The 26,116-nt window shown below is 44.4% G+C and overlaps 1 protein-coding gene across 5 annotated transcripts in view; it reads right to left on the reverse strand.

The window, feature by feature from the left end:
* LOC310752522 (ephrin type-B receptor 5) overlaps nucleotides 1–26,116 on the reverse strand; it is a 158,235-nt gene that overhangs the window by 9,131 nt on the left and 122,988 nt on the right. For all 5 annotated transcript variants that reach the window (XM_083593025.1, XM_083593023.1, XM_083593024.1 and 2 more), the window contains 6 exons: nucleotides 6,435–6,559; nucleotides 5,101–5,263; nucleotides 4,138–4,252; nucleotides 3,028–3,083; nucleotides 2,805–2,924; nucleotides 1,177–1,424 (listed from right to left, as the gene is read on the reverse strand). In XM_083593025.1, the coding sequence (XP_083449151.1) occupies nucleotides 1,177–1,424; nucleotides 2,805–2,924; nucleotides 3,028–3,083; nucleotides 4,138–4,252; nucleotides 5,101–5,263; nucleotides 6,435–6,559 (827 nt within the window). The remainder of the gene's footprint in view (nucleotides 1–1,176; nucleotides 1,425–2,804; nucleotides 2,925–3,027; nucleotides 3,084–4,137; nucleotides 4,253–5,100; nucleotides 5,264–6,434; nucleotides 6,560–26,116) is intronic.

The following is a 26,116-nucleotide window of genomic DNA, read 5'->3' on the forward strand; positions in this document are numbered from 1 at the left end:
ATAAGGGACAAAAAAGAACAAACACATTGAAGTGACAGAGACCAGTAACAAACTGATTCAGCCCTCCCAGTCATACTGATTATGTGGCCTTCATAAAGATGAGCCTAGGATATTTAATCCTAGAGCTCAAAAGACTCTTATTAGATTTCTGCAGGTTCTCAAGCCGTACAACCTATTTTTGGCCATTGAAATGTATACATTTTCCTTTAGTTTATATGATTTCTAATATAACTTCGAAAACAGCAGTGCACAGATGTTTTAATGCACCACTTGAATACCTGGGTGTGAATACTTCTTTGGATCAGTTGTTTGATTTAAATTATTGTCAGATTAATTCAGAATACTGAAGCATATTTAAGTGCATTCCTATGCATGTCTACTTACAAGTAAACATCACTGAGTTCAATGAGGCTTACTCCCAGAGAAGTGTGTATAGTTTTGCAGCATGAACGGAGTAAACCGAACATTTCCTAGCATGGAATTTATCATCTAAAAACGAACATAACTTTGATTCATAAACAGAATTAATTAAGCAAACAAACAAACATGCTGCCAAGGTTTAATTTTCCAGTTTTAGATTTGTTTATATCTAAATTTCAAAGGAAACTGTACTCTTACAGAGTGGCCTTTAATTTCGTACTTTGGCAATAAATCTAAGGGGAGATTCAGATTCTAAGGGGAGACTTTGGCTGTAAGTCGCTTTGGGTTGCCCTGGGCAAGATAAAGCAAATAATAATAATAATAATAATAATAATAATAATAATAATAATAGTAATAATAATAATGCTGCACACAAGCATGCTAAATAAATATGTGACGGGTTTGTGAGGCTGTGACTCCCCATCATTTAGCTGTGGTGTGACAGGGCTTTGTGTGTAGCTCCTTCACGTGAGTGAACCCCTTGACTGGTCCCTCCTGGTGTTAAGGGAGCTCTGCAAGTCCCTCCTGTTATATGGGGTAGTTAAGACTTTGAATAACGTTCTGACCACAATCCCTACGCTTGTCTATCTGGTGTGTTGACTGGCCCATTCAACTACAATGCAGTAGTCACTTGCCCCAGTCTTTTGGTGGCACCTCCAGTGATCTGGCCTTGAGATAAGGAGGACACAGAGGAGGTGAACGGGCATGTAAGATGACAAGGGCAAGAGAGGGGTGGGGAAGCTGAGTTTGCAATACCCGGAGGAAGGAATCCAGAGAGCCGTTCTCCATGAACTCCGTGACAATCATGACAGGGCGGCTCTTGGTGACGACACCCTCCAGACGGATGACGTTTGGGTGCTCAAACTGTCCCATGATGCTGGCTTCGCTGAGGAATTCCCGGCGCTGCTCATCGGTGTAGCCTGCCTTTAGGGTCTTAATAGCCACTGTGTATTCTCGTTTCCCTGGAGGCTTCAGGCGCCCAAAGCAGACCTCTCCAAACTCTCCTGCCAGGGGTAAGGGACGGAGAAGACACCACATCAGACAGAGGAGGAGCAACCACGTTCTCCAGTTGACATCAGGAGACACCGACACAGAAACTGGGCAAAGGAACTGCTGTTCTCTAGACATCTCAAGACCTCTAGCACCCTTAGCTTTATTTATTGCTGGTTTTTTTATTTACAATGGCTATTGTGTTTTTAGCCCACCCTTCCCCCAAGAAGCTCAGGGCAAGAGTACACAATCCCCTCCGCCTTTATCCTCACTACCTACCTTTTGTGAGGTAGGTTAAGATGAGCGGCCAGCTAAGCAGTCGTAAGAACAGAAGAGGAGCCCTGCTGCATGAAAGGGTCCAGCATTCTGTTTTCACAACAGCCAACCAGAAGCCCATGGGAAGTCCACAAGTAGGACATGAGCACAATAGCTCACCTTCATTCCCCTACATCTAGCCTTGCCTACACGGATCTGGTGATCATACACCTTCTGCAATGGCATGGGATTGCATCACAGTTGGATGTGCATGTGTGAACGCGGTTCAATCTTGCCTCGCCGTGGACAAGGGAGGAGAGCAGGCAAGAGGACTGGTGGAGGAATATGGGTGAGAGAAGGCGCTGCTGCATCCCTTCTTGCTGACTTAAAGATAAAGTGTTAAGGAGCCTGGTAGTATTCCCAGAATTCACCCTTCTCTAATCCCTCCCAAACCCAAGATGAGGTCCACATTGTGAAGATGCAAAAATGAAGCTCTAGTGAAGCGCTCTTAAAGAAAGCTCTAGAGCAGTGGTTCCTAATTGGTGGTCCATGTAACCCACCCAGGGGGTCCATGGCACATACCCGGCAACTGTCTGGGGCGACAGCACAGCACCCAAAAATGCATGAGACTGAGGTCAGACATGAGTCTTGCGTGCGATTGCAGTGCCCCCTCCAAAAAAGATTGTGGTCCCGTGCTCTCGCGTGGATCATGTGATGTGTGCAGCACGGCCCAGAATATGCACATCTTGGTTTTGTGCTGAGACATGTCAGAGAGTATGGTGGCACCATTCACACAACAAAAACTACTACAGAGATATCAACATTTTCATGGGTTGGCTTTTGAAAAACAGGGTCCTCAGTAGTACTTAGCTAATTGGGAACCACTGGTCTACAGCAAAAAACTGACCAACAAGAGGCCCAAAGTGCACTTGAATAGACCCTAATCAAATGGAGCAAGATCTGAACACCAGTCCAAGAACTAAGTTAGAGAAATCAAAGATTTATAGAGCATTGTGCTCAACAGGGCTTACCCTGAGAGAAGTGGATAGAGGACTGCGGCCCAAATGGTGCTTGAGGCAGATCAAGCACTCTGCAAAATGTGATGGGGCAGATGAGAAGCAAAATAGTTCCTTCATTACCTGATCCAATGACCTCCTCGATCTTGACAAAAGACACATCAATTTCCTTGGCAAATTCCCGAATCGCTTCGTTGGGATCTTCATAGGTGGATGGGTCAATGTAATACTTGACCCCAAGACCTGTGAAGAAGAAGGGAAGCTCCAGAGTCAGTCACAAAGACCTGCCTCCAAAAAAGAAGAGGCTATTATTAAAAGAGAGCTGAGCTCCTATGCCATTGCTTACCCCGGGTGGTGATGTACTGCTGCAAGCGGTCTGTGTAGGGAGTCTCTCGTCTCTTACTGTGGAGGAAAGGGAAGGTTCAAGAAGGGCAACCTCTTCATCACCTCAAGTGGAGTTGGGAGAAGGACGTAAATGGGCAACCAAAATGAAACAGAGACTGGGAATGTCTACTGAGAAGAAAGTCCTACTGAGTTCAGTGGAGCTTCCTTTCAGACTAAAGATTGTAGAAATTTGTGCATGGCATTGGGGAGAGAGGGCATTTCTTCTTCTTTTTCTGATAGCAGCAGACCTTGAGAGGCCACCCAATGGAATTGATTCATAATAGGGTCAGGATACAATAACACACCAGGAAGAACATTCTGACAGCAAGAGCCATTCAACATTCCCACTGGGAATGTATGTTGATAACCAAAATCTGATGTCCACTTTTCCTTTAGGCTTTTTGCAGGTGTGGTGCTCAGTGTCATGTCTCCCATTACATCTGAACAATATACTCCTTGTAACAGGCTGTATACGGCAGCCTACAATTCTTTTTTCAGTGACCTTTCAATTGCGACATTCTTAAAACCATTGGCGGTTGGGGTTGGGCATAATTCTCAATAAACTGGGCAGAGCCCTGTGCATTCCAAAACCCATGATTTTGCAGTTGGTAAATGCACCTGGTTGGGGCATAGGAAGTCTCTGGAGTTACTATGCAGATCAGGGGCTTGAGCACTAGAAGAGGGGAAAGCAACTAGCAACTAGTCAGGGCGAAAGACTATCCAGAGCTGTTTGCCTTTGCTCTCTCAGCTTGCCCAACCTGCCAGCAATTCTCTTTTAGGTGCCTTTAGTTTGAACCATAGTATTCTTCTAAATAGGCTGCCAAAATCTGAGCACCCCGTGAGCCATGGCTCACTCATTTCTAACTGTTTTATCTATCCAGTTATAATTGGGTCTGAGTCTGGGGCAGAAGAAGATTGGTAACCCCAGCCCTCTGACTTGGCTCCCCTTTGTGCGACATTCACAGATAGGAGACAGGGAGTCTTCATTGGAGAACAGTAGTTTTAAACTCTTGGCTCTCCTTTGCAAGAGGAGCTGGTACACTCTGAGGCAGGGCGAGGACAGGAAACTCACCTCTTGAAGACAATGGCAAGGATGGCAATGGCCGCAATTACCAGGAAGGCCAGGCCACCAAGTGCTGAACCCACAATAAGCGGCAATCGGTCTTGCACCATCTCAGAGCGCTCGCCTGTCAAAAGGGACAAAGTTATTTTCTCTCCCTTTGAAAATATATTATTTTATTAAAATTTTCAGTTATACACTTTCCACAATTAAGTGTCCACCAGTAAAACAATACATTCATCGTCTTCCCTTCTCCCTTCCATGGTTCTTTTAATTTTCCCAATAATACTGCATATTGTACTTCAACCATTTAAATTCTCCCTCCCTTTTCATATTACCTCAACTTACTTTACACTGCTGAATTTACCTTGATCCTGCTAGCGTTTTCACTTGTTCACAATTATTTTCCAGATATTTCACAAACATTTTCTATGCCTCTTTATAAACTCGGTCTCCGTGTTCTCTTATTCTGCTGGTTAGGTCTGCTAGCTCTGAATAGTCCATCGTTTCAAGCTGCCATTCCTCCTCCTTGAGGACCCCCCCACCCTCCAAAGTTATCTTCTCATCCCAACCTCCCAGTGAAACCTTTGCATGTGTACACACCCTCCTAGCGTCTTGTCAGGCAAGGAGCTTCTGGGGCTGCAACCCAGAGCATTTGGATCTGTGACTGATAGCAGGGAGCATCCCTGGGGTTGTAGGGCAAAAGGTTCCTTGGCTGTGCTGTGTTCTCAGGATTTGAGGTGACTATGTCCACAAAGTACAGCCCTCTTCATACCTAGCCTCTTCATACCTAGTAACGGCTTGCAGGTCAAGCTCAAGGCATGTGCTAGCCTGTGAGTGTTGTAAAAGTTTACGATGCATGAGCAAGAGGGTAATAAAGAGAGATCAGATTGTGCAGCTACGTCTGAGCACGAGGGAAGTTCAAGAGGCGGGGGGGATTCTAAGTTTGAAAGTTCACAAAGGTGCGTCACTTACTTCCCACCAGAGTCTGGAAATACATCTTTCCACTGTATGGCCCGTAGCCCACTGCTGTCCGAGCTCGAACCTGGAAGGCATATATCTTCCCTGGGCTGAGATTGGCAATAGTGGCCATATTAGTCTCACTGGTTATGGTGAACGAGTTGTCCTCGTCTTCTGACTAGGAATCAAAAATCAAGTCATGAGAAGCTGACAAAACACAATTCCACTTACTCCTCCTCAGCAATGCTCCCTCCTAGGCTCACCAGTTGCTTCCCTACACGGCCGAGATAAACACACACACTCCCAACCCCCTGATCTAGTCTCTGGATTTCTCAAGTGCCTCTGCTGCTACTCTTCTCTCCTGACCTAGAGAACAGAAGAGGCCAAAGGAGAAAACAGAGAAATGATTTGTATAATAGAAGAAAAGAAGGATGCCGTAGCGAAATTCCAAATACAGACATTTATCTGTTAGTTTGGAAAATGCATAAGCCACTTGCTCAAAAAATAAAATAAAATATCCAAGCAGCTTCAAATTCCGTTATATATGAAACATGACCAAAATGCACAAACCACTTAAAAACAAAGCTACATAAAACCAAAATTATGAACATAGATAAAAATAAACCATCTAAAACAAATGCTAACTAAATCATGTGCCCCAACAGACTTGCTGAAAGAGGAATGTTTCTGCAACAAAATGAAATAAGAATCATGTGCCTCTTTAAAAAAAAATACCGTGTGGCTATCATTTTTGTTTTATAAATCTGAAAGGTGATTGCTCGACACTAATCACTTTCGGTATCTCACACAGCCCTCTTGGTTGTGGTGGGTTTGATTTTGTTTTGTTTCCCCCATGGCTTACGACAAAGCCATGTGGCCGCAGTTCCCAACCCGCTGATACCATAGGAACAAGGTCCCTTAGACAAAAAAGGTGGCAAGCTCACCATCTGGTCCTAGCAGGAGAAGAAAAGCTAGAGCAGATTGACACTACAAACCTAAACCTGTTTCGAATCTCTCAAGGAACCCTAGTACAAAATGATAGCTTTGAAAGAGCTTTGAGAATTTAGTGGGGAGATATGTAACACTCTCTAACATCTGAAGAAGCTTACTGATGAGAAGTCATGACCATCAGTTTTGTTTAAATTTATAGTGCAGGCATGCAGAGGCAAGGAAAAACTTGTAGTGAAACACGAAATTCAGTTCCTAGTTTTAACTCAAGCCTCTTTTCACTATCTTATTATTTCATTTGCCTCTTCTTGCCAGGCTGCAGCCATTACACACCCTGGCCGCAGTGATTTTCAACCTCTCTCACACACAACTGCGAAAACAGGTTCCCCACGTCAACTTACCTTGTCAAAATAACGCAGCTGATAATCCAAGATGATCCCGTTTGGTTGGTCTGGTTGCGGCCAGGACAAAGTGATGCTACTCGTCGTACGACTCACCTGGTGCATCATGGGAACAGCAGATGGGACTGCAACAAGAGAGGGGGGAGTCAAGATGAGAGAGAGAAATATTAGGGAAGGGGAACAGGAGAAAAAATCTATGTGCTTGCATTTCAAACTTGGTTGCTGTTAACAGTTTGATCACAAACCACGTGAAGATGCAAAACTCATGTCAGCGGTCTGTTTTGCAATGGCTGACTATTTGTGTTCTGAATCTACTCACTAGTTTGTTTCAATGTTTTTAATTAACAGTGTGCCAAGGCCCCGTGCCCTGTAGTTCCCATTGATAAATAATCATGCCAACACGAGTCTTTTGGATTATGGGCTAAAACAGGCCACAACTTTATTGGTTACAGATGTGAGATGCTTGGCTTAGGCACTGGGTGAAACCAGGCTACATCTTGACCACCGCCTGTCTGCAGGCGTCAAATTAAGGATAAACCACCAGAAGGGGGAGCTCTATGACTTACATGAAATAGGGACACCCCGAGGGGTCTCCGTTGGGGTAGCGACATGGCCCTAGCCCATGCCCGGGCTTTGGACAGAATCCACATCCCTGGATCCCTTTAACAGGATACCCTTATTGAGGAGGGGCAGGCAGAGGCTACAACCTCCCCTCTATTAAACAAAGGCTTATTCAATGTCTAATTGCACCACAGTTTAAATTAGTGCAGCCCCGCCCCCATGGTTTGGCCGGGTGGGGGTGATGCGGCTAGGGCTTTCACAGAGGGGGCGTCAACCCCCCCGCCGCCTGCCCGCAACACCCCCACCCTGGAAGGTGAGCAGTCTTACTAAAAAGACCTCTAAAGTCTACCTATCATTTGTGTATTCCAACGTTTCTCCAAGGAGCTCAGCCTAGCATACCTGACTTGTTCCTCAACCCCACCGATACCACAACCCCGTTAGAGAGATTAGGCTGAGAGGCAGCAGTGGACACAGGTTTATTCATGGATCTTTAATGTCCAGAGTAGGGCCTGAACCTGAGTTCAGTGCCCTATCCACTACCTTCACCAATTTGCAGTTGAATAAGTGAATTATGAATGTAATAAATTAACACAAAATACTTGGGCCCTCTGCCAATATTTCCATGTATCATTTCCTCATGTTACATATTTACTATTTTCTGCTATTTGTTCCTGTCTGACTAGCTTTCACACTCCACAGGGGTCTTCCTTCAGACACTGGCTGGTTTCCCCCCCTCAGGGAGTCTGCGAAACCTAAATGCTTCTGACAGACAGCTCAGAAAGGAAATGATTCAGAGCTGGTGGAAGCCTGAGAAGAGTTGGTTGCTGCATACTGACGGAGATGGATGGATTTTAATGACCTGGTCAGACTAGCAGAGGAGAGGGCATCCCAGCATCTGCTTGAAGAAATGAACAGAACACAAGATAAATTTTTAGAGACTCTTCCACCCATTAGTGGAAATCTCTCAATCCTGGTCTAATCCAGGCAGGACCTTCTGGTCCTATGTGTTTAGGTCACCAATTATGAAGCTGGGATTTTTCGCAATGCCTCTTGTTTTTGTTTTTACATTGGCTATCATTGCAAGCAGAAAAACAAGGTTACTTTCTACTATTGGCTCCAACCAACACAAGTTTCTCTGAGAAACTTGTCAGCCTTCCCCAAACCAATACTTAGTGGGAGAGTCTGGGGATGGTAGCAGAAATACTTAAGAACAAGCATACAGTAGTACCTTGGTTCTCAAACTTAATCCACTCCGGGAGTCCATTCGACTCCCAAAACTGTTTGAAAACCAAGGCACAGCTTCTGATTGGCTGCAGGATCTTCCTGCACTCAATCGGAAGCTGCGTAAGCCGCGTTGGGACATTCGGCTTCCGAAAAACAATCGCAAACCGTAACACTTACTTCTGGGTTTGCAGTGTTTGGGAGCCGATTTGTTTGACAACTAAGCCGTTCGGGAACCAAAGTACCACTGTGCTAAGAAAAGGGCAAATGCAAGAAACCTAAATGTAAATACTGGGTGCCACACAGGTCTGAATGCAGACCTACAGCACCAAACAACCAATGCAGGACCAAACGCATGTGGATTTGATCTTCATCGTGCCAAACCTCTGCAGCATCCACTACTTGTAGTTAAGAAAGTTTGTACTGGGCATATAAATGCGGAAGGACCATACTCTCAGCCCCTCAGGAGCATCTAACAAACTTTCAGGAACTTATCTGCTGTGAAATTCCTGCACACGTGCCACAAACACACTGTGCACATTTCAGAGGGTGATCAGGAAAGCTCTGCAGAACTCTTTTGATCCATGCACAATGCAAGCCTAGCATACTGGGCCTTGCTGCTGCTCTCTGTTAATGCAGAGTTTGCCCTGGAATCTATCCAGCACACCCATGCAGGCAAACTTCCTTTCAAGAAAAGATAAACTTTACAAAGAACCACAGGATTCCCTGGAACACACTTAAAAAACAACTGATTCACCAGCTCCAATATTTATGGAAATTTCCATATTGATGGAAACTGAAGATGCCCAAGATAGAATCATGGGAGAAAAATAATAATCCAGTTATATAACCTTCCTGTGTTCTCACTGCATCTTCCACAAAATTCTGCCAACGATCAATGGGGGCTGCTGCTTACATGATTAAAAAAAAAGGTTGGACTAACTGGCAAATGAGGGCCAGCGTCAAACCTATGATCACCTGGGCCAATTGGCAAACATCTGGCGAAGCAGTACAGCCTGCTGCTTTCTTCTCAGCACTGAGGAGCACAAAAGGATTGAGGGTAGGGGCTCCCCCCCCCACCCTCTTCATATAAAACAAGAGGAAATTATTCCGAGAGAAGCAAATCAAAGAGGCTTTAACCAGCTTAGGCAAGCAGGAACGAGTTTCACATAATGTAAATCAAACAACAGTATGAGAGGAAAGATCACACTGAAATGTTTTAGGTACTCCTTGTTCCTTCTGTTCTTCACAGCCCTTAGCCTTATTAAAAAATAAACTTACCTGAGACAAACTGTATCAACTAGGTACTTTTATTTTTATAATGCGATGGCACTTTATAGCACAAGCAAAGAAAACAAAAAAGCTGTCTGATGCGTGTTAAGAGGAACATGAACCAGTGTTTCCCAAACTTGGGTCTCCAGTTGCTGTTGGACTACAACTCCCATCATCCCTAGCTAGCAGGACCAGTGGTCATGGATGATGGGAATTGTAGTCCAAATACAGCTGGAGATTCAAGTTTGGGAAACACTGACCTAAACAGACCTCTTAGCTCATTTCAGTTGTGGTATTGAATGAAGGATCCATGGAGGCTTGTGTGCTCTCTCCCGTCAAATCCTCCTGCACATCCTATTTCGTGGTAATCCGCAGTTTGCCATTATATCTTAATTAGGAAACCATGGTTGGCATAAACTGTATTTGTCTGTGAAACAGGACTAGAAACCATGAACAAACCCAAGTCTCCCATTCTGTTTTTGTAGACAAACAAGGGCTTGACTAGTTTGGTTCTAAGAGTAACTATGGTTTGCTGAGGAAGAGAAAATGAGGGTATTGGGAGGGAGGGAGTGGGACAATTCCTATGAAATCAGGGGAGTCCTGCCGAGCTCCCCTGGGTGCTAGCTGTTAGATGTATACCAATTTTCTTAATGCACATCTCAAACATACACCAGCTAGAAAGCTCATTCACCTTACAAATGGAGAGGAGTATTCTGGGGAGGGTGTCCTGTTGCTTAATGCTCTCTCACATAGAAAGTTTGCAGCGTGTTGGGCTCAGCTCAGCAGACATGGAGCCTGAAGTCATGTAGTGTAGGATGGCTTGAATATCATTAGTTTAAATCATTCATTTTAATCATCCATTTTATGGTATTTCAAGTTCCAAACCAGAAATAAGACAGTTCTAAGCATTATGAAGCAACTTTGCCTTCGTGTTTTCTGTGTGTGTGGCAGACGGCAGGTGTGGGAATGACAGCAGCTCGGCCGGTAAAGCTGGCGAGACAGCAGCAGATAAATAGGGAGGGAGGGAAGGCGAGTCTCAAGGGAGGGAAGCAGGAAAAAGTGGTCCTTGCACAATTTTAAAATCAAATCTCTCTAAGGGGCTGCAGCTGAGTGGTACAGTGCTTTCACTACTGCATTAGGTAGAGTTGCAGCAAGATGGACCACCAAAACTCCTTTGCAAAGAATCCTGGGCATCTCCAGGTAGGGCTGGGAATGAGTCATTCTGAAAATCTTGGAGAACCACTGCCATTCCGTGTAGACAGGTAAGGTAAAGGTAAAGGACCCCTGGACAGTTAAGTCCAGTCAAAGGCGACTATGGGGTTGCGTCACTCATCTCGCTTTCAGGCCGTTTGTTCCCAGACAGCTTTCGGGGTCTTGTGGTCAGCATGACTAGACCGCTTCTGGTGCAACGGAGGACCATGACAGAAGCCAGAGTGCATGGAAACGCTGTTTCCCTTCCTGCTGCAGTGGTACCTATTTATCTACTTGGACTGGTGTGCTTTCAAACTGCTAGGTTTGCAGGAGCTGGACACAGCAACGGGAGCTCACACCGTCACAGGGATTTGAACCACCGATTTTCTGATATTAAGCTAATACTAAGCTAGCTAGACCAATCGTCTGACTCACTGTAAGGTGGCTTCCTATGTCCGTGGCTTGCTCCCTCCCCATCCAGGGATGGGACAGTTTCTCCCCATTTCTCATTTTCCCACTCATCTGTTCTCCACATCAGTTTGTGAAATTTGAAACAAACTTCTCAGCAGCATTTTAGTGCCGATTTCTTCTAATATACACAACCTTGGTGTGCAATTTGCCCAACGTGCAAAGCACTATCCCCCTTATGTAGCACCTTTTTCAATGCTGTTTGCACAAATAAATGCATTTTATGGCCAACTTGCCCTAGTATATGCATTTGTGCACAAATGACTCGGCTTTGCGGCTGCACTGCACAATCTGGAGAAGTGTGCATTTTGGAGGATGGCTGAGTTTTGGTTTGCTCGTTGTTTCAGAAAGAGTGAAGGCTGACCTTTAAAGGCGAAGTGAACTGAATGTCTTCGCCATCACTACTCCCCGCAACCAACTTTTAAAATGCATCACTTATAGTGGCATTCATGCACCACCTCTAAACATTATGCCAGCACTTGGTACCTGACCGTGTATCTGTTTGCTTTCACTGCTGCTTAAGCAGTGCACACATTAGGTCAGGAGTTGCAGCAAGATGGACCACCAAACTCCATGCCCCAGGCCCAGTCATTAATTTGGAAAGCTCCCCTAATTGTGAAGAAAGCTCAATGGATATTTCTTTAACATATCTTTAAGTACCGCACTTTTAGCGAAAGGGATCTACAACGGGCATGCAAGTGGCATAGGCGGACAAGGAAATACGACTGTTGTGTGTTTGCATCTGAGCTTTGCCAACAAACTGCTCCAAATGGCTCCCTCTTGAAATAGGCAAGACTCCTCTGCTTCTTGATGATTAACTCAGTATGAGCACAAAGGCGTCTTAGGGATTATCGTGCTAGTGGGTTGGTTTTCTTCCTGCCTCACTTGCTCCAGAGGCGTTCTGTCAATCTTGCCCCTACCTTTGATTAATTCAATCACTCGTTAAAGTTTGTTTGCAGAGCCCTGATGCCCTGCCTCTCCCAACGGCATGATGCAGCTTACAGCATATTTATAACGAACAAGTTAACTGTTAAAATAATTCATTAAAAACCGCTTAAAATATAGCAGCCCGTTTTCAGAGCTACAGTAATATTAATAATAAAAACCCAGCCTGATTAATTACTGGCATGAAAGAAACAGCTAGCAGAAGAGTATTTTTTAAAAAACCACACATAGCACCAGTAGAGTTTCAATTTACCAAGCAAAGGAATCATAGAGTTGGAAGGGACCCTGAAGATCATCCATTCCAACCCCCTGCAATACAGGAATATGCAGCTGTCCCATATGGGGATCGAACCTGCAACCTTGGCATTATCAGCACCATGCTCTAACCAACTGAGCAGAGGAGTTCTGCAGGATGTCTGCAGGCAGGGACAGGGAGGTACCTCTTCTGAACTCATGTTCCAGAGCAGTGAAACAAATTTCAGTACGCCTCTGCACTATGAACAAGTTCAATAAACACATTATTCCCAACCCACTAAATGCCTCTATACTTTGGCATCCGCCTCCCTTTAAAGGACCTTTCTTACATTTCCCTCAATAATTTGGGGGTGACTGAAGCAACTTTCCCCTTGAAAACATCTCACAGGACCTGGGCCCTGGTGGAAAGAGCTTACAAACTGCTTCCTTCCCACATCACTGCTGCCACAGGAGTGTGAGAAGGAGCTGTATCAGCTTGTCCTAAGTGATGGTGAAACAAGTTAGCAGGACCACTCATGATATTCACTCCATTGGAATTTCTCCCTGAACGTCAATCGTTAAGCTGGCAATCCACCCATTATTATTTTAAAAAATAATAATACAGAATGATCAGCATGTCTTTTCTTGCATGTTGCATCTCCTATCATACACACCTTTTATTTTGTCCAAGTTGCTGGCATGTGCAAAGGCTTATTCATATTAGACTCACAGAATTGGAAGGGATCCTGAGAATCAGCTATAGCCCGACTCCCTGCAGTGCAGGAATATCCAGCTGTCCCTTGTGGGAATTGAACCTTGGTGTTATCAGAACCATGCTCTAACCAACTAAGCTATCCAGCCTTGGTGGCACGACATGCAAAGAGGAACCCTGGTGAACACAAGCACTTGTTCACTTCGGCAACCTGGTCTGGGACGGTGGGGCAGTGGTAGGGGGAAACCCAAGCGAATGTTGATGAAAGGAACAGGAAGTCTCAGCAAACATCATATGCACCAGTTGCAGAATTAATTTTAGAAATTCTCCACACTGTAGCAGAATAAAGTTGGAAAAGAACACAGGGCAGAGAGAACCCACGGAACAATAATGGAAGAGGGAGGTATACTCATCCCTATAAATTACTTATCCATGAAACAAAACAGAAAACTAGTTTTATATCTAACAACTAGAAATTTTAGAATAGCAAAATCCACTGACATTACACAGTCAAGAGTGGTGTGCTTCGTACATCCTCCAACCAAGTCTGTGTTGTACCTACGCCATTTGTGCCAAAATAAATAGATATGGGGAACCACATTTATTGGACCAATATTTGCTTGGGGAAAGTGTTTAATAACTTTGCAGCGACACAGAACTCGTTGCTTGGTCATGCCTGACAGCAGCTTGTTTTATGAGTGTAATATTCATATGCATCTGGGTGCAGAAACAGTCTGCACAACACTTCTTAAAATTTATCTGACAAGAAAAAAATAAAATACCTACCTGGCGTGCCAACTGTGCATTATAGGCTCATTATATTTGAACAATGATGAATGAACAAATATTACTATAAATAAATAATTGTGCATTGAAGAAGAGTGGAAAGAAAGTTGGATAGGAAAGAAGGGAGTGTGATATGTGGCAGATGAACAGTTCTTCTGTGTTACACATACTGGATCTTTGGTATTTTCTATGTTATCTTCATTTAAACTAGATATGGGAGACCTGCAGCCCCTTTGAATATGTTTGTAGAATCACAGAATTGTTGTTGGACTACAACTCTCATGATGTAGTTCGTGTGAATGAAAAGTAGCATAAAAATATAATAAATGAATTAAATGAAATGAATCCCTTCCAATTCTACAATTCTATGAATCACCTCTGACTATTCACCATGCTGGCTGGGGCTCACAGGTTTGCACCCCTCGTTTAAACACTCAAGGAATACATTCCGGATCTGCTCGATATTATCTGCATCTTTCTTTCCCTCTATATAACATTCAGAGTCTGGTTCAATAAGAGAGAAGGCAGCACTATTCTGTACATCTGCAACAGCAGCTGTAATGGCTCCAGCTGAATTGAAATTACTCATAACAGTGCTGAAAAATGCTTTGCTTTTCTGGCCATTTTCCAACACTCCTTGCAACCATGTCTGCTCATTCATTTGCCTTGCTCTCACTCGCCTTCCATGACATCAGTACACGGCCAAATCTAATTGGCTACGTCGCGCTGACACGACATCCTATCACAAACAGCCAAACAGCAAGTGAGAGCAACCCACGTTGAGCTCAGCTGCCAACGGCTATTACTATGCCGTCGATACTGTTGCTGTCTCCTAACAAAAGGCTCACACATTTACAAAACCCTTGCTGGATAAAAGTCAAATGGGAAATAACTAAAACTGTGTTATAGGATTACACAGGATGCAAGACTATTGCAACTAGGTTGAATGAAGATACAAGCTTTTAGTAATAGCTTTGGAGACAGGCGGGATTCCAGCTGTGCAAGACTGAATAAAAGTCCCCAACAGAACAAATCTTAAAAGGTGAAAATATGGAGGAGGAGGACCACTAGGAGGGCAAGCAAGGAGAAACTAGGAGGGCAAGCAAGAAGATTACCCGTTCTCTTTGAGAGGCCTGCGCATCCAAAGATTACCTCAACGTTTCCAAACCCTATATAATTTGGTGCAATCGTAAAGAAAATATAAACAATAATACATCCCTCTCTCCACTCGAGACTTTGGCCCCAGCTGTGAAGGCCTAGCCCTCCCCACAACTGCGTAAGAGCAGAAATATCAGGAAGTAAGGGGGTTGTAGCAGATTTAACATAAATCCTGCCCCCTGTGCCAGTTCCTGGATTGCATGGGGAGAGATAATAGAATCTCGGGCTGGTGTTGATTTGCTGTGGCAATTGGCGGCTTCTGGTGGGAGCAGCTGATAGGCAGCTTTTGTGGTGGGTGAGCGATTTCCGGGAATCCCCCCTAAAAAAAGCTCAACAGCTCTGGTCTGCCCCGCCCCAAAGAAAAGCTTACATTGGAGTCCTCAAAAATAGGGGACGTCTTATACATGGGGGAGTGTTATACACTGAAAAATACAGTATATTGCACCACTTAACACCATTCATTAAACAATGCAGGCACATCATTAACACAGCGGATGCATGGGTACAAATATGCAGGCCTCTTACACGTGGCCCCAACATCTGGCTTGCAACCAACCTGTGGATTTGCAGTCAAGGAGACACGCACCACATCAATGTCCTTCCTTGTTTTGCAGCTAGGGGATCAATTCTGCGCACTGCAGGGCCGCCCGGCTCTAGGATTCATTGTGTACGTGCCACACCTCTAGAGCACCAAAGCATGGCAATTTGTCACTGCTCTAACTTTTGCTCTCTTCTAATGAGGCTTATTTGGGGAGACACACTAGCTGTGCCTAATAGCACTTAGATAATTTGCTGCCACAAACAATCTCTGTGGATCAGCTTGTCCTGAAGATGGCAGTGGGACTAGGCTTTTAATGAAGGGGTTCAGCAATCACCTTCAGCCTGCTGTTTGCCGCATTAGGCATCAGGAATGTTTTCCTATGTGGACCATGTATGACAGTCAAGCAAACCAGACGGCAGTGCCACTTAAAACTATCTCAAGTATTTTGCTGTTGCTTTTCCCCCCTTGTTGTTATTCGTATTGATTAGCTTCGCCTTGCTTGCTTTGCTACGTGATTTTTATCCTTGCTGCACAGCGGGGCCTTTTCTCTCTCTCTGCTTTTAAAATGCTTATCCTTCTCATTAGTTTATTCTTGTCTTTGATCTTTCAGGTTGGACATCACATCAAATCCTGCGCTGGCCAGATTCTGCGCTTCCAGAGTAACATATAGGAAGCTGCTCTATACCCAGGTATACCACTGGTCCATCCAGCCCATTAGTGTTGACACTGACTTCCAGCAGATCTCCAGGGTTTTGGGCAGGAGTCTTTCTTGGTCCTACCCATGGACCCCACAGACTCAACCTATGACCCTCTGCATGCAAGGCAGATGCTCCACACAATGGGCTGTGGCAGGCAGGGATGTGGAACACTACAACCTAAAAGGATGCATCATGAACTTGAGACATGGGAGAGAACAGTGGTGCCATTTTCAGTGTAACATGTAGTTGTGCCCTCAATGCATCTGCACTTTGAGCAATGGTGTGTGGTCAGTGGACTAGGGACTGGGCTAGTCCCTAAATATTCCCCTGGCTCTTCCTTCCCAAAGCACAGGAAGATTCTGCCCGGCTTGGGGGGGGGGAGATGCAATGCTCTAATGGGTCCAAGAGCCCTCCTGCCACCTTCCCAAAGCTCATCCCGCTTTGGGAAGGAGGCAGGAGGGCTTCAGCATCCAGCCAGAGGCCTGGAGCCTCCTTCCCAAACCCCGGGAAGCTTCTGTCCAGCTCAGGGAGGCACACACGCATGATGCCAGGACATCATGTGCCTGACATCGCCCTCGCAAGCTGGCACTTCTGGCCCTAACTATCCCTCTATGAAACATTTCACTGCACATCACTGACTTTGAGAAGTATGGTGCAATTTGGTTCTACTTTAGCACTTAGCATTTATATGTGCTCAAAGTACTCCACATGTGCTGATTTATTGCAATCCAATGGTGGGGAACCTGTGGCCCTCTAGATGGTATTGAATTCTGACTCACAGCCACCCCCAGCAGTATGGCCAATGGTCAGGGATAATGAAAGTTGTCATTCAAGACCATCTGGAGGTCTACTGGTTCTCCACCCCACTGCAATCCTTAAAATGATTCTGTTAAGCAGATATGCATTATTATTATTATCCTCATATTGCAGTTAGGGAGCTGATATTAGTGGATTGCCCCAAACTCCCTCAGAGAAACCATGAATGGTGAAAGCAAGAACAAATCTTGGTTGTAGTTCACAGTGTGTCTGAAGCAAGATAAAACATGAACCCAGGTTCGGACCACACCATGGCTTAGCCTTGAGTAGTATGGCAACAGGAAGACCGGGGGAAGTGCATGAATGCAATCTTCACTCCAGGAAACCACGTTTACTCACTTGCATTATGCCATAGTTTGGCTTAGTGTTACATGTGACCCAGGTCGTAGACAGAAACAGTTAGATTATGTTTCACGTATACCAAATCGTAGGTGTCCTATAACTCCTTAGAAACCCCGAGACTATGTGGCATTGCATTGCATATGCGTTCCCAAAAGCCACAGCCTTCAATACTACCTAGGACATATTATCAGCAATATAAAGTTACACTGTTTTCAGACCACTTTTAAATGATGGGAGTTGTAGCCCAAAAACAGCGGGAGACCCAATTTTGGGAAACCCTGACCGAGAAGAACCGGACGTTCCTAGCTCAGTCCCAGCAATAACCCATCATTTTTCTTGCTGTGGGACTCTCTATGTTTTGCACCGAAAACATTCATCCAGTGCTGATTATCACTACTTGTTTTCCCCCTACATTTTAGTGGGACTTGTGTAGGAGTTTCCAGTGGATTGCACTGTTTGTTTATTTAATTTTAAAAAATGTTTGTGGGGCAAAGGGAGAATCTGACACTGTAGTGTACAGCTAGCAGCACAGACCTGCTTGGAAGCGACGGGACCAAATATAGCTAGCTCATCAAGTGTCCCACCAGGGGCTTGATACAGCTCTTGGTTTTGATACTGGAGAAAAAACACACCTGGAAAGCAACATAGGGCGTAGCGAGCAGGTTACAATTGGCTTTGTGGGTCACAAGTTATGCAGGCCTTCTCTGTTGGATACACCTTAATGGTTTTGGAGTGTGCATTATCTTATGAAAACTGTGTGCCCTTCCCTGGCACATACCTGTCTGCAACTTTCAGCCGAACATAACGGATGTGCCTCTTGCAGCAGGAGTAATAGCCTGAATCAATTTTCCTCCCGAGCTAAAGTTTTTATCTGCCTTCACAGTCAATAATCTCAGGTCACGCTCAGCCCTAGAAATCTCCTCTTCAGCCGTATCTCTTCAGCCTTGTAAAGTCTGCCTAATGACCCTTCTGCACTATTGCCTGTGAATGTCACTGCCTCGAGATGAAATCCTCATCACACCTTGGTGGTTCCTGTACTTATAGCCTCTTCAAATCCCAGCTCTCCAGGTCTAGCACATCCAGGAAGCCTGCCCAGTAACTTCTGGCAGGTACAAGGCAGCTTGGTCGTGCCCTCACATCTGTAGACACCTGTGGCAGCTGTTGCCTGCCTGAAAAAAAGCCTTGGGTTTGCTTGGCGCGTTTTTCTGCATTCTCTAGTGACATTATAGAAAGTTCAAATGTGGGATGCAGTCAGTGTGGGGAGCATTTCTGTCCTGGCTTCATTTGCACCCCCACAGGACATTGCTTTTTTTTGAAGTGTGCATGCCTACACAAAATGTAAAAGTGTGGATGCAACATACAGGTACTTGGAAACATGCAGGTATTCTCAATAGAGAGCCAGGATAAGCTCCAGAGAGGCAATCTCATAATTGCTGCCATGTGTTGTGTAGAAGGATCCATGCATAAACTAGTTTCAAAGGCAGGTTTGAATGTGGTACTCAGCCATCAATGACAAGACTATTTTGTCCCATCTAAAATTGCATGGCAAATGGTATGGATTCAAATGATGCCCATGTAATTCTGACTGCCCTCCTGTTCTGGGTGCAGAGTGCAAGTAAAATAAACAAACAGCAAATTCCACATGCACATGTCACCTAGGCAGTTGATTCCTTTGCTGAGCTACTATTACAGTAAGGGTGCTTTTCCTAAAATTACTATAAGGTAAATCTAAAATTACCTTCTAGTTTATTCATTGCTTGTTGTGTAGGAATGAAACAAATTACAAGAAACTATTGGACCATGTATCTTATCAGCTTAACTTGTGTCCTGACTACGGCCAGACAAATATGTCTATTTCACTTCCTCTCACTTCCTCATTTTTCTACTCTTAGTTCAGTTCTCCACATTGCCACACCAGGTTGCAAATAACCCTCATGAAAGTTCATCAGCATTTTAGCACAAATTTCTCCTTAATATACATGGGAAGTAATAGTACTGTTCTATTCTGCCTTGGTTGGACCACACCTGGAATACTGTATCCGGTTCTAGGTCCTACAATTTAAGAAGAATATTGACAAGTTGGAACGTGTGCAGAGGGCGACCAGGATGATCAAGGGTCTGGAATCCAAGCCTTATGAGCAATAGTTGAGGGAGTTGGATATGTTTAGCCTGGAAAAGAGGAGGCCGAGAGGAGATAGCCATCCTCAAATATCTAAAGGGTTGTCATATGGAAGATGGAGCACTGGAGGGTAGGATCTGAACCAATGGATTCAAGTTACAAGAAAGGCGATTCTGACTAAACATCAGAAAGAACTTTCCGACAGTAAGAGCTGTTTGACAGTGGAACAAAGTCCCTCAGAAGGTGGTGGCCTCTTCTTCATTGGAGGTTTTTAAGCAATGGTTGAACGGTCATCTGTCATGTTGAGATCCCTACAATTCTGTGATTCCACATGGCCTGACACATGGGCTTCTGAGATCTTTAGAACTTGGAGGAGCACTTCTGCAGACTGCAGTGATCTACTGGGTTTATAAGGGAGGGAGGGAGAGTGACAGACAGAAGATACACACACAAAACTGGGGGCGGGGTGTGAGAACCAAATTAATCAAGGTGTTGGAGCACCTTCCCTATAGAAAAAGGCTAGAACATTTGGGGCATTTTCATTTAGAAAACAAGGGAACAGGGGCAGGGCATGACAGAGCCCTATACCATGGTTAACAGTGCAGAGGAAAAAATACAAAGATAATTTTTCTCCGTCTCTCATAATCCTAGAAGTTGGGACCCCCAAAAGGTGTGAGATGGCCAAACAACAGTACTTTCACACAACAAAATAGCTAGCTCGTGGAATTCACAAACACAATATATAACAGCAACCATTTAGATGCTTTAAAAACTATACAAACAGAGGGGCCTACCCATGTCCATTATCCATTGTACATAAATCAAACCTCCATGTTCAGAAGCAGCAAGCATGCCTCTAAATACCAGATGTTGAGGACAAGTAACAAGGGAGGTCTCTTCTCCCTCTGCTGTGATTGTAAGTCTGCCAGACTACATGGCCCTTTGGTCTGATGCAGCAGGACTCGTCTTGTGTCCTTACGACTGACACAGCCATTCATTCAGAAAGGGTTTCCTCTTCCTGTCTCCCCCCCCCCATCCCCATCTCCTTTATCCCGCCTTTCTCTGAGCCCAGGCAAGTCTTCCCAAATGTATGTGTAATCGGGGAGAAAAAAATCTAAGCTAAAATGAAAAGTTGCCAAGGGGGACGAATAGATAGAGGCGGGGGGTGAGGCGGGGCCACGTGACGGAGCAACAGAGGCCTAGTTAGCGTGAGCTGTCACTACGAATCGAGGTCAGCTCATCTCAAGCTCACTCCTAATGATCTTGGGGAAGAGGACAAGGGGGGAGGGGGGAAAACAGCAGACAAAGGAGGACCTGACCACAATAGCTGCCCAATAGGTACCGCTACTCTGATGGGGAGGCTTTCAGCACTCCTGGTCTCCCAAGACCCCTTTGCTGCATCAGAGTGATTTGCTTCTCTTGTACGGCTGAAGGGACCTGAGGAAGCCTCCCTGAGGATCTCTGTTTTTCCACAATTTGAAAGAGACACAAGGAATCCAATTATGGCTCTGCTGCTGGCAGGAGATGGAGCCCCGGCCCAGCCCAAACCAGCCTAGCTGCTCATTTTCTCCAGAAACAAGACCGGAAATGGGATTACTAGAGGCAAGAAAGAGCAGCAAGACATGTCAGGGCAGAGAGGGCTTGAATTTGGAACGCCATGGCTGGGGCCCAGCCTAGTAGTGAACAAGTCTCATTGAGTTCTCTTTAGGGAAATGAGAGGGGCAGCATCAGCCTCTGGGTTGGCCTCCATGCTGGGAATCTGGACTTCTTCCCAGATCTGGTTAATAGAGCAGAACCTGTTTCATTACAGGCACACGCACCTAACTCCATCCCCATCTCCGGGTGAACCTCCACTTTCAGACTCCTGACTGAAGGGACCCACCTTGGAATGGCAAATGTGCGCTCCAGGTTGGGTTCCTGGTTTGGCCACCCACAGCTCTAGTCCTGTGTGCTCTACTGTTTTTTCCACTCCGATAATACTCTTGTTTACCTTGTGATAGACTTACGATTTATTAAAGTTTATCATAACTTCTTATCAATAAGTTAGCATTAGGATTTATTGCTCACAAAGCACAACGTTCAAGGGGCTCAGCCTCTGGGAGTGTTGCATTACAATCTGTTTTGCATTTCTTTTGAATACTGCCGCCTCCCACCCTGGCCCCCTTTGCAAAACAGATGCAAGGGCCAAACGGCGGTTCAAACCTGAAATATGCTATGGCATCCTGAACATCCACACCAAGGTTATCTCAGTATTCAAGGCAGGTATCACATTCCAGGTTTTTGCGCATATGCTCTTGGAGAATGGGTTCAGAAGTTGAGCTTGGCTGAAACTTGAAATGCAGAATGGTGCCTTTCAGTGTTTCCAGCTAACGAGTGAAATCAGAGCTGTGATTGACAAGTGAGTTGCTTGGATACCAATCCCTGCCTCTTCATTCCCTGCACATTTGAGCTCAGATACTCTCTGTTAAGTTACTTTCTGCAGAATCTACTGTTAAAGAATCCCCTCACTGCTGGAGGGGGAGGAGGAGGAGGAGGAGGAGGAAGAAGAAGAAGAAGAAGAGCAGCAGCAGCAGCAAACTGAATATTTTGCAAAGAGGCTTAAGCATCTCCACTAAGGACCAGACACTCATAAAGAATGTAATGGATAATTAACTTACACTTCAACTGTATGAATGTCTACTCAGAAGTAATATTTTTTATGTTCAATGGGCCTTAACCCCAGGTTAGTGGGTACAGGATTGCAGTCTGGGATTTCTTGTGGGAAAGGGGTGGAAAAGTTCATGATAAGAGGGTCTGTTGTGCACACCAACCTGGGAGTAAATTCACTTGATTATAGTAGAATGTGTGCATCTAAACACACAATAACCGGCCCATGTTAAGCTTGGTTGAAGCCTTGGAGGTGTACTATTTTCTCTTTTTTTAGGCAAAACAAAAAAAAAATTTCCTTCCAGTAGCACCTTAAAGACCAACTAAGTTAGTTCTTGGTATGAGCTTTCGTGTGCATGCACACTTCTTCAGATACACTGAAACAGACCCTTTTTTTAGGGGATGGGACAAAACATGCATAATTTTGGTTAAAAGAGGCAAAATTTTATGCCACAAAGTACAAATGTGATGCCTGTAAGTGAAAAAGCACTGTCTTCCTTTTCAGCCATTTTATATCTTCTTCTGTATGTTCACAATAGCAATGTGAGGCATGTTCATCTGAGAGTTGGACCAAAGCAGGAGGTGACCAAAACCACAAATATGGGGCAGGCAGATATTAAACAGAGCAAGCCTTTTGTAGCATGGAACTATGGGGGAAATTTCACCTGCTGATATTCTGTCTGTTGGACACCTTATAATTTGTGTGTGACACTTGATTTATTTTTGAGAGCGCCACACCCGCACCTACAACAGTGGATACAAATTTGCACGTGACATAAACTGCTTGCAAATTGTATGCAAAATTATTTCTTCTCTGGTAAGTGCAACAGAAAGCACTTAGTCTAGGTACAGCGCACCAGGCTCAGAAAATCTTGTTGGTACCCCTGGCTAGATGGACGAACGATCCGACCCAGAATAATATAAGGCAGCTTCCTAAGTTCCTTAAAAAATGCAGATTTGGTCATTTCATACAAGAATTTGCAAATACATTTCATGCAGGGGTTCTGTTCCCCCATGCGTGTCAGTTGAATGTCCCTGTTCTGCCTTCTTCCAGGTCCAAAAGGACCCGCACATTGGTGATTATGCGTCAACTGGATGTGTCTAAAAATGGTTGCCACCTAACCTTGAATTCCACAAGTATCCCACAACATTTATCTTTAGAGAGCCAAACCCTGATGAGAAAGCCTGCACCTCACCAACTGAATTTCTTTTACCTATACAGGTGACACCTGAAATGCAGCTTTACTGCTTCCAATGCTTCACCCACCACTGAAATTCAGCAACAACTTGGCTCCCTGACATTTTGATAAAGGTTTCCGGCACTGCGCAGACCTAGAGACTGCCTGTGTTTCTGCGGTTCAGACTAGCGATTCACATAGTTTTTACCTTTTGTGAACCTCTCATATGCTTTCCCTTCGGAGACAGACAGGCCGGTGCATCGTTGCAACGTTCGTTTTAAAAGGCCGTGAAATATGGGCTGCCAAGGACAGAAGCTGATGGGAAGTGAAAAGGTGCGTGGAAAGGAAGAGACAAGACAAAAGGCAGCTGGGAGAAGGAAGAGAGCAAGTGTGACACAGAAAAGGTAAAGGAGGAAGTTGAAAGGGAAGAGGAACTGAAAGGTAGCAGAGGGTCAGGCAAAACAACAGCGGTGAGCAGGAGATGGAGAGGACCACCTGACACATCCTCTTCTAATAATGTTTCTTCCTTGCAGGATTTTCTTCCTAGGAATGTGCAAAACCTGTCCTGTTGTTTTCGTAGATATTTATACCTTCCTGTATGCAAGCACAGCATGTTTGCCAGTCAGCTGCTACAGCAGGGGTGCAATTGTTCTGGGGTTTTGTTTGTTTGTTTGTTGTAAAATGGATCCCAACCACGGTAATGGACTACTTGTATAATCATATCCGAAATAGGCTTAAAGGGGCATTACAGTCTCCATTCAAAACTGCCAATGGAATTACAATGCCTGTCCTTGTTTTATACCGTAGCCACAGTCCAGTAACACCATTTCACATACTTTGCAAGGTTTAAAGGCCCATTGTTTGATATACTCATGACCGAATAGCAAAATGCGGAGAATTTATTGTTTTCCTCATGCTGGTGATGGTATATAAAACTCTAAAGAACGTGGAACCTGGTTACCCGTGAGAAGAAATAGCTCACCTTCTGTATCAAGACTGGCTTGCTTGGTGTAGCCACCTGTTAAACTGAGGTTTGTTTGGTGGGGGAGAGCCTTCCTGGTGGTGGCGCCCCAGCTTTGGAACTCCCTCCCCTGAGATATGACTGAATTTCCAGCACCAGCTAAAAGACCTGGTTCCTTGTTCAGAGCCTTTGCTGGAGGTCAGATTGGATGTTTGTTGACTGTAATTTATCTCACTTTGTTTTGTGATGTTGCTTTTATGTGTATTTAGGAAAGTTGCTTGTTTGCTGCTATCGTAACCCAATTTTGCATTATGTTTCCTGAGATCAACGAGTAGTTTTTCAGCTGTTTGGATGCAACCAGACACAATTTTGAACAAAAATCGCAGGCCAAACGGGCAGACCAAGGTGATTGACTACATGGGACTGGCGGAGATGACTGGCAGAATCCGCGACCAAGGGAGAGAGACGGTGGAAGAAGATTGGAAGAAATTTAAAGTTTATCTCAAGAACTGTTGCAAAATTAATGAGTGCTAAAATGTTTTGGGTCAGGTAAAACAGAATTGCGGGGACAAATAATTGGATATGAGAAAAAGGATTTAAAGGGAAAAAAAGTGTTATAAGTTGACATTGGGGCTTGCTGGAAAACTTTAAAACAGGGATGCAGAAAGGGGAGGTATGAGGAAGTCGATGAAAGAAGGTTTAAGAAAAAATGTGAAGAAATTATACATGTTTATATGTTTGTTTGTTTTTGTACTGTTTTGTATTGTCTATTATTATGTGTTAAAAAACCAATAAAAATTTTATAAAAAAAAAAAATCGCAGGCCAAACTGTTCAAAACTGCAGCAATTTTGTATGACGTTTCCTGAGATCAAGGAGGTTTTTGTCTGTCTTTGAATACAACTGGATACCAGACTGAAACTTTCAAAACTGCACTGATTTTAAACACTTATTTTAAAACTGCACTGTTTGCTGTTGTTGTTTTTATTGCTGTTTTGGTTTCTTACAGTTCCTGAGCAACACTGAGTATGAGGCTGCTAGTATAATTTTACTGTTATCCTGGAATTATGATTGCAGTGAACAGGATAGAAAGGTTATATATAATATAGTGCTAGTATTAACACAGATCAAACTGTCATTCAAAAAAAAAGGAGAAGAAATTTGGGCCTATGATATGCACAGTGAGTGCAGAGCAAATCTGCTCTATTTATAGTGATGGTCAAGTGTTGGTAACAATTGTCAATAAATAGTCAAATTTACTGTAGAGTCACTAAAAGTGTGTAGGGTGGCTTGCATCTCAAGACTTACTCATGCATATCTGACATGCAAAAACACAGACAACCATATCACGTAGACCAGAATCTCTGCTTACACCACACGTGCAACTGATTTCTCTGTGCAACAGACTGCATTAACGTCAGCTGCTGTTGTGGTTCCAACAAAAATGTTCATAACATTCATCCACGAAAGCAAAAATGCTTATTTTATTTTTGCTGGGGAAACGGGAGATCACAGAGATTTGCGGCAACCCTACATTTCCCTACAATGTGCTTTAGAACTGCGCCATTATATGAGGAGTAGGAAAAGCTGCTGTTTGGAGACAGCCACAGAATCCAAGAAACTGCTCTTCATTTTTGCATCAAGCCTGATGCTCAGAGGTCCCCCTGCCAAAGCCTCACAGTGAAACATCTGCTCCTTTGACCCATGTGGCTGTCGACATACCCAACTCCTGTGGCCCTCCAGACGAAGGGCTCATCCACACAAATCTTTCTTGCCCTGCACTTTCTAGGCACATGGCTGCACTTTCCCAGTTTCACATCTGAGCACCTTGTTGT

The sequence above is a fragment of the Podarcis filfolensis genome, assembly GCF_964270895.1.
Source record: "Podarcis filfolensis genome assembly, chromosome: 17".
Taxonomy (NCBI): Eukaryota; Metazoa; Chordata; class Lepidosauria; order Squamata; family Lacertidae; genus Podarcis; species Podarcis filfolensis.